Raw genomic sequence first — 7931 nt, 5'->3', positions numbered from 1 at the left:
TGGTTTTTAATATCCACTGAGAGATATTTCTTCCCTGTTTTAATCAATATTAACACAAAATTTAGAAAGCCAATATTCTGTTAAATGGCCTGACCTAGCACACATTTAAACACGCCTGTCAGCCATTAAGATTTTTTTCTCTTTCAAATTATTTATGGAGTGAGGAAACCGCTTGTCAAAGCTACAGACATGTTGTAACATACCCTAGGTTTCAAAATGAGTGTTAAGTAACCTTATGCACCATTTGTATTGTGAGACACTGACCGATTTACTTGGCTCAAATGGCTCTGAGATCTACGGGACTTAACTTCTGAGATCATCAGTCCCCTAGAACTAAGAACTACTTAAATCTAACTAACCTAAGGACATCACACACATCCATGCCCGAGGCAGAATTCGAACCTGCGACCGTAGCGGTCGCGTCGTTCCATACTGAAGCGCCTAGAACCGTTCGGCCACACCGGCCGGCCGATTTACTTGAAGCTGCCTTATAACGAAATGAAAACTTTTCCACTGCTGCGTTTTGGCTCTGTTTGCTGACTACTATGTATTCACATTTTCTTAGTTTCTCCTCAACCTCTTTTAACATATGTTTGTTCTAGACCTAACGTTAAGATAACTGACCTGCAGTGTCCTGATCTGATGGTGTTAGGAACCATTTAATCCACAACATGATCCCGTCTGATTTCTATAGGCGGTATTTTTGAGAAAAGATATTATATTTCTGACATATAAACGTTGGTGGCTATGTCCTATAGGAGGCAGTGAAATGAAAGCTGAAGATCCGCCACAACGGCACCATGGAATTATGGTGACACGTCGCACTGCCGACTGGGAAGACGTGTACGGCGTATGGCTCTGCCGCATCGTACTGCATCTGCAGCAGCATTTTGAGCAAAAGTAGGCACCGTACTGACATCATGAACTGTTATCAATCGATTACTTGAAGGAAAGCTCCAAGCCATACAGCCTGTAGCCCGGATTCTACCACCGTCATTTGCGAACTGAGTGGTGTCAAGCGACAGCTCATTGGAGGGCATTGGAGGACACTTGCTGATGAAAACTGGTTCTGCCTCGGTGCCATCGATGACCGTGTGTTGGTTAGAAGGAAGACAGTCGAGGGTTTTCTACCAACCTGCCTGCATGATAGACACATTGAACCTATACCTGGAGTTATGGTCTGGCGTACTATTTCTCATTACAGCAGGAGCACATTCGTGGTTATCCCATGCTCTCTGACTGCAATTCTGTACGTCAGTTCGGTCTTTCGATCTACTGTGCTACCATTCAAGAACAGCATTCCAGGGGTGTTTTCCAACAGGATAACGCTCGCCCACACACCGCTGTTGCTATTCAACACACTACAGATAATACTAGAATGTTGTCTTGACTTGCTCAATCAGCTGATCTGCCTCCAATCGAGCACATGCACGTTCGCATGCTTACATTCAACATTATGGAGGTTACACCGGTCACTAATGTATCAGTATTTCACATTTTCAGTGGTTTACCTCGTGCTTACGTTAACCTGCGATCTTGTAATGTTAATCACTCAAATATGTTACCTAGACAAATGTATTTCCTATATTTTATTGTGCTACATTGATTATGTTACGGTGTCACGATTTTTTTCCGTCTGTGTATATTATAGTGTGTTGGTTACATCTGAAGTATGATGTGGGTTCATCTGTTATCTAATAACCCGATAATAACAGTCCTCAACGATGAGAATTTCAAAAGGTAATGTAGATAAGATAATACATCTTTTTTTTTATCTACTAGGTTCTTGTGGAAAAAGAAAGAAAAAGAGCTTTTCATAGATATCTGCTAATCAGTCAACAAGTGTCGTCGAAATTTCAGCTTCATTCTGTTGAAAGTTTAAGTAAAATACGTATAATTTAAATCGATAAACATGCCTTTAAATGTTTTAAAAATTAGTAGGTGACGTGGCTTTATTTCAAAACCCAGTCAGAGTTTATGTACAGTTACGTCATGATGGTCATTTGTGTAGTTTCACTTACTTGATCTGCGATACAAAGTTGAAATCAGTGTTATGTTTCTCAATGTTTCACAGTCTTCACAAAAATTTGCATACTTCACCTAAAGAAAACTGTCAAAATTATTCCAACAGACACTAACATTTTGAGAATTGTATACATGGTGGTTAGTGAGATTTCGATGTGACACTGAGTGTAAGGACTGGTGATTAAAATAAAAGACGTTTATTTCTAGAAGCGTTTCAGTTTATTCAGCTTTCGTTTCATACAGCGACAACACTGTCACATACGCTCAGATGAGGTGTGTCTTGACGATGGCCGGCGCTGCCGCGTAAGCCAAGGGGGCGTGCAGGGCCGGGGCGGCGTAGGCAACGGCAGGGGCGGCCACGGCGGGGGCGGCGTAGGCCACGGGGGCGGCGGCAACAGCAGGCGCGGCCAGGAAGCCGGGGGCGGGCCGTGGCTCAGGGGCGGCGGCGGCGGCGGCCAGCACGGCGGCGAGGATCACCTGGGGCCCAAAACAATAACTCATAATTCCTGAGGGGAGCTCTTGTAAATACTCGTTCTTTATATCAAACATCGCAGTGGGCTGGACACTGGGAGTGAGGCAAACAGAATCCCAAATGGTAATGTGTGGGATGTGATACCCAGTTGCGCCTTTCACCTGATATCCACGGAAAACTTTCTGTCACAGCAAAAATTATTTTTTGTGTATGTGTACATGTATAAGAGCCCGCGTACGTATGTGTGTGTGTGTGTGTGTGTGTGTGTGTGTGTGTGTGTGTGTGTGTGTGTGGACTTCAGTATGATTTCCTTGCTCCTGCGGCAGTGAGTAGTTTTCCTGTATGTCTGATGTTGCTGAAGCTTACATTTTCGTAGGGAATTGAACCAAAAAATTCTCTAATAGAACTGTTAACACAACAAATTCGTTGGGAAAGACTTCGCAGTAATACTACGTTTTACATGCTGAAGATGGGTCTTTGAATCAGAAAGCACATCACTGTTTCTTGTTCACTGCAATGACTTCGCTAGAACCAAAAAATGTTCCTACTTTTGCTACAGCCTCATAAAATTACAATGTAATATCGAATTTAGTATAAGCGACTAATCAGGGGTAAAAGGACTTCTAGCATTTTCCTTTAACATCTGCAATTCCTTACACATCACTGATACAGTTTTATGACTAACAAAAATTGCAATATTAATGAATCAGATGTCAATACTGACCAGAGTCTTTCACACCTTTAACCATAATTACCGGAGCCTCTGGTTTCTTGCTGACAATTATTTGTTTTGTTAGTCAGATGACACTATGTGTTTATCTGCTCAGATGTTTTCACATCACAAAGCTCGCATCCTGTACGACCCACTACTGACCTCGATAGTAGCCTACTCGTGGTTTGTAGAGGTCTGCTGACAATGAGCAACAAAAATTGACACCCCTCGTAGTTGACACTGCCGGAATAAGAAATGAATGTAGCTTAAAACAAAATCTGCACTCATAAACATTTCGAGTCTATTTCAAAATAAAAAAAATTAAAGACAATTACAAGACAGATAAACCTATCTCGAGTGGGTAGTTTCAGGTGCAGGTGGCCTATCTAACTATTTCCAGAGGCAACAAATATTTCATTTCCAATATATTTCATATAATTATTGATCGAATTAAAATAACCTAAAATGCTGTAGTAATCTATTCGTTAAGAGCTACGATCTTATATTGAAGGTTCAACAAGGTGATACAATATATCCAGTTGTAGAAAATAGGAGCACTTAGCGACTTCTAACAACCTTCTTCTTCTTCTTCTTGTGCTACTACGTTAGTCTTGCAGCGCGCACAGGGTTAAGTACGGATTTGGCATGTTACTTTTGAGGGGTGGCCAGATGCCCTACCTGCCGCCACCCGATACCCTCCCAGAACGGAATTTTTGTGTACCCCAGCTGTCTGCATTTAGTGTAAACCATGGAATAGTGCGAACGTTTTTCAAACGTCCACGAGGTGTATAACTGAGGCGGGACGTGGGGACCAGTCCGGTATTCACCTAGTGGGATGTGGAAAACCGCCTAGAAACCACATCCAGGCTGGCCAGCACACCGGCTCTCGTTGTTAATCTGCCGGGCGGATTCTATCCGAGGCCGGCGCGCCTACTCGTGTCCAGGAAGCAGAACATTAGCGCTCTCGACTAACATGGCGGGTTTCGACTTCCAGCAACGATTAATATAATTTCAAACCATCAGAAAAGTTTATCTCACTGGCACCCCTAACAATATAATGAAAAGATAAAAGTTTATCCATTACTACATTTTTGCTGTCACTGGAGTAATACGTCGGCATTATGCACAACGTTTTAATTTATTACTGCGAATAGTTTACTACTGATTCTGTTCTCAATACATTTTGCAGATAGCATCCACATGCAGCCCTGACTATATTTGCAGAATTATATCATTGTACGACTCATAATTCTGGAAGTATGATGTCAAAAACGGTCAGATGTATGAAAATCTAGCGTTCATGATAACAGAGGGCAAATTACCCGTGCTTCACTCATCCAGTGCTCGATAATGACTGCTATAGCGACTTTCAATAAACTTGAAACGTAATTTCAAACATTTTGTAAACTTTTTCTCGCTTAAATGCAACGTAAAACATTTTACACATTAACGTATTATTTGTAAACAGACTTATGATGCTGTTTTATCCGTGGGAGCTGGAATCTGAAAAAAAACAAGGAATGGGGAAGTTTACTCTAGTGATTAGAAACTGAATGATTGTTTGCGGATTGCATAGAGATACGAAAAGCAGTGTTGTATAATAAATCATTCGAGATTCACCTCAAATCATTTAGGGAAGGAAATATAGCATTCGCCGTTACTGACCTCTTTTACCAAGGAGGATCGATTTCTCTATGTAATAATATAACAATATAGAAACATGAATCATAAGCGGAAAAACCCAACACAGGAGGACGAAAAACTATAATTTATTTTCTTTTTTGTGAGGCAGTAGCATAGTCTTTCACTTTGTTTGATGTTTCGAAGAAAGCGCTCCCCTTATTAATCAATGAAATCATTTCTTTTTCGGGGAGATGATCAAGGCGTCTGTTCAAAAAGGGGATCTCGATGCTCGTGAACGTAAGTCTTTGGCTGCAACAAAAACATAATGTGCTTCTTTTTGCTGTCAAATAAATTACTAATAACCTCTTTGAATGATACCAAAGCGCCGGCAGGAGTGGCCGTAAGGTTCTAGGCGCTAAAGTCTGGAGCCGAGCGACCGCTACGGTCGCAGGTTCGAATCCTGCCTCGGGCATGGATGTATGTGATGTCCTTATGTTATTTAGGTTTAATTAGTTCTAAGATCTAGATGACTGATGACCTCAGAAGTTAAGTTGCATAGTGCTCAGAACCATTTGATACCAAAGCGATTCACAGTCATTTTTTATTCAAACTTGCAATCGAACCTCATTTTCGGAACACTGGGTCCAGCAACATCGTTTCTGATAGACGAAGAAGCTTCTTGCAGAGATACTTGAAACCATATATTTTAGTTTTGCACAAAGAGTTTCATTAGATTCAAGATGGGGTGAAAGTAATAGAATTTTCTTACGATACATGAGGTTCTTAGACGAAACGTTCCTCTCGTCTTACTGCAAAGAATTTTATGTAACCTACATGATTCTGGAATAATGTTGATATCTTGGCCTACTATCCCATACAATAATTACGTTAGTAAATGAAACAATATGTAAAAGATATGTAATAAAAATGGTGGGTGGTGAAATCTTTTTTCATTGTGCGATTCAGAACGCTGAAACCCATAAAAAGTTGATACTGTCTTTAAAAAGAGTTTTTCACCGTTGACTTGTGCGAGCTGCAAAATGCATTAAAATGGTTCAAATTGCTCTGAGCACTATGGGACTTAACATCTGAGGTCATCAGTCCCCTATAACTTAGAACTACTTAAACCTAACTAGCCTAAGGGCATCACACACATCCATACCAGAGGCAGGATTCGAACTTGCGACCATAGCGCAAAATGCATTATACAGGTTTCAGATACCAGAGCTTTCATTGCAAAGATGCTACTCGTACTCACCAGCTTGTACATGTTGTTGTGAGGTGTCTGAGGCGACTGTGCTCCGGACCCGCGGTCCCGGGTTTATATACCGGCGCTCCGCCGCCACGCCCACAGGCCAATGTCGCGGCAGGGCAAGTGGTGTCACGATTCGGCTGCAGCCCGTGTCAACGGCTTCTAGGAATCGGTACTACATGCTGTCTCCGTCACACGTCACTCATATGCACACCGCTCTGAGACAGGTCAAGGTGTGAAGGCTATACTGCAACAGCAGTCCCTGAGCGCTGCGTCCCTTGTTCTGGGGATTGATTGGAGACTATTGTTATCTTCTCTGGAGAGATCTGCCCATATTTCTGGCATAGTTTTGAAAGTTCTTTCGGGAGTAATGTATCTGTGTTACTATTCATATACTGGGATTCCATCGAAGTTATCTCCAAAGTGAGCCCAAACAACTAGCAGAACCGCAATATTTGACAGCTCTTCAGAGGATAATATGCGAATTCTTCGAGTGGGGTAGAGAGATTGCAACAACATGATACAGACTCACTTGAATATTAGACGGAAGGTCATCGTTGTCCGTAATATTGATGGTTTATTGATAGAAAAATCGATTTTCAATCACATAGTGTACATGAGTTATTGTGACCGTTTCTTAGATTTGGTTGCTTATAATAACTTGATACCAGTGCCTATGAGTTTAATTTGTACACCACGGCACTGACGATGATCACTATGTGATTGAGAATCGATTTTGCTGTCAATAAACCATCAATTTTACGGCCAACGCTGACCTTCCTTCTAATTTCACGTATATGGTCTTTGTGCTCTCCATGGAGTCGCCAATCAATTAAAAGAATATGTTACCGATTCGAGGTGAATCTTCTGATTTCTTAAACCGGCGTTCAAAGAAGACAACAGACGAAGCCAAAATTTGCTGTCGTTAATTCTGTGCACAGTAAAACCAAAGATCATTTAAACACCTGCCTTGTCAAATGTGGCGATTTGGGTGGGATTGCTGCAGCTGATTATGCAAGTAAAATAACTTCTTAAACAAGAATTATAGGCCACCAGAATTACTTTTAATGTACACGAATAATTTACTTTGGCTGAGACGAAAATTATTATGGTCATCCATTTCACGATACCACAAACCTAGACATAACTTTCTGAGAGTAATTATTATTCCGTAAAATTATTGTTCGTTATTTTTTCCAACATAAATGGCACATTTCCTACTTTTTAGGTATTCATAGCTATGAGGAAACTTCGGACATCGGCAGAAACCGACGCATACGGACTTATATTTACATACAAATAGCTGTCACCATCCTTCGCAGACGTGTAGTGTTCTAAGAACTTTGGTACACCGAGCACACGTCATATCTGACGAAAGTAGTTTAAAAGACGAACTTTTACATCTGAAGAGAGTTTTTGAGGACAACGGGTATTCTCCACAACAGATACGTAAGGCACTACAAATAAAACCTAAGGTGTCCGTAAGGAATGCAGAAGATGACGAGGAAACATTTAAATCCATGGCTTTCCTGCCGTATGTGGGAAGCCTTTCATCCAAGTTAGGAGGGATCCTCACTAAACATAAAGTAAAAGTGATTTTTCGTCCACCGGCGAAGACGGCTGCACTCCTGGGTTCCGTTAAAGATGACTTACTACTCCGCAAGCCTGGAGTTTACAAGATACCATGTGAATGTGGCCTTTCATATATCGGACAAACGAATCGTACAGTCCAAGAGACGTGTACGGAACATCGCAGGTACACTCGGCTCTTACAACCCAGTAAATCGGCTGTGGCAGAGCATTGTATTGATTCTGGTCACTCTATGGTATATGAAAATGTCGAAATT

At 41.4% G+C, this 7931-nt stretch overlaps 1 protein-coding gene across 1 annotated transcript; it reads right to left on the bottom strand.

Annotated features, from left to right (window-relative positions):
• Window positions 1-2221: 2221 nt before the first annotated feature.
• Window positions 2222-6124, bottom strand: LOC126354521 (cuticle protein 18.6-like). The gene is made up of 2 exons (XM_050004245.1): window positions 6091-6124; window positions 2222-2502 (listed from the first exon to the last, which is right to left on the bottom strand). Exons 1-2 carry the CDS (start codon window positions 6100-6102, stop codon window positions 2290-2292), a joined length of 225 nt encoding a protein of 74 aa, XP_049860202.1. The 5' UTR covers window positions 6103-6124; the 3' UTR covers window positions 2222-2289.
• Between the last annotated feature and the right edge of the window lie 1807 nt (window positions 6125-7931).

The sequence above is a fragment of the Schistocerca gregaria genome, chromosome 3 (genome assembly GCF_023897955.1).
Source record: "Schistocerca gregaria isolate iqSchGreg1 chromosome 3, iqSchGreg1.2, whole genome shotgun sequence".
Classification (NCBI taxonomy): domain Eukaryota; kingdom Metazoa; phylum Arthropoda; class Insecta; order Orthoptera; family Acrididae; genus Schistocerca; species Schistocerca gregaria.
This window is presented reverse-complemented; position numbering and strand designations above follow the sequence as displayed.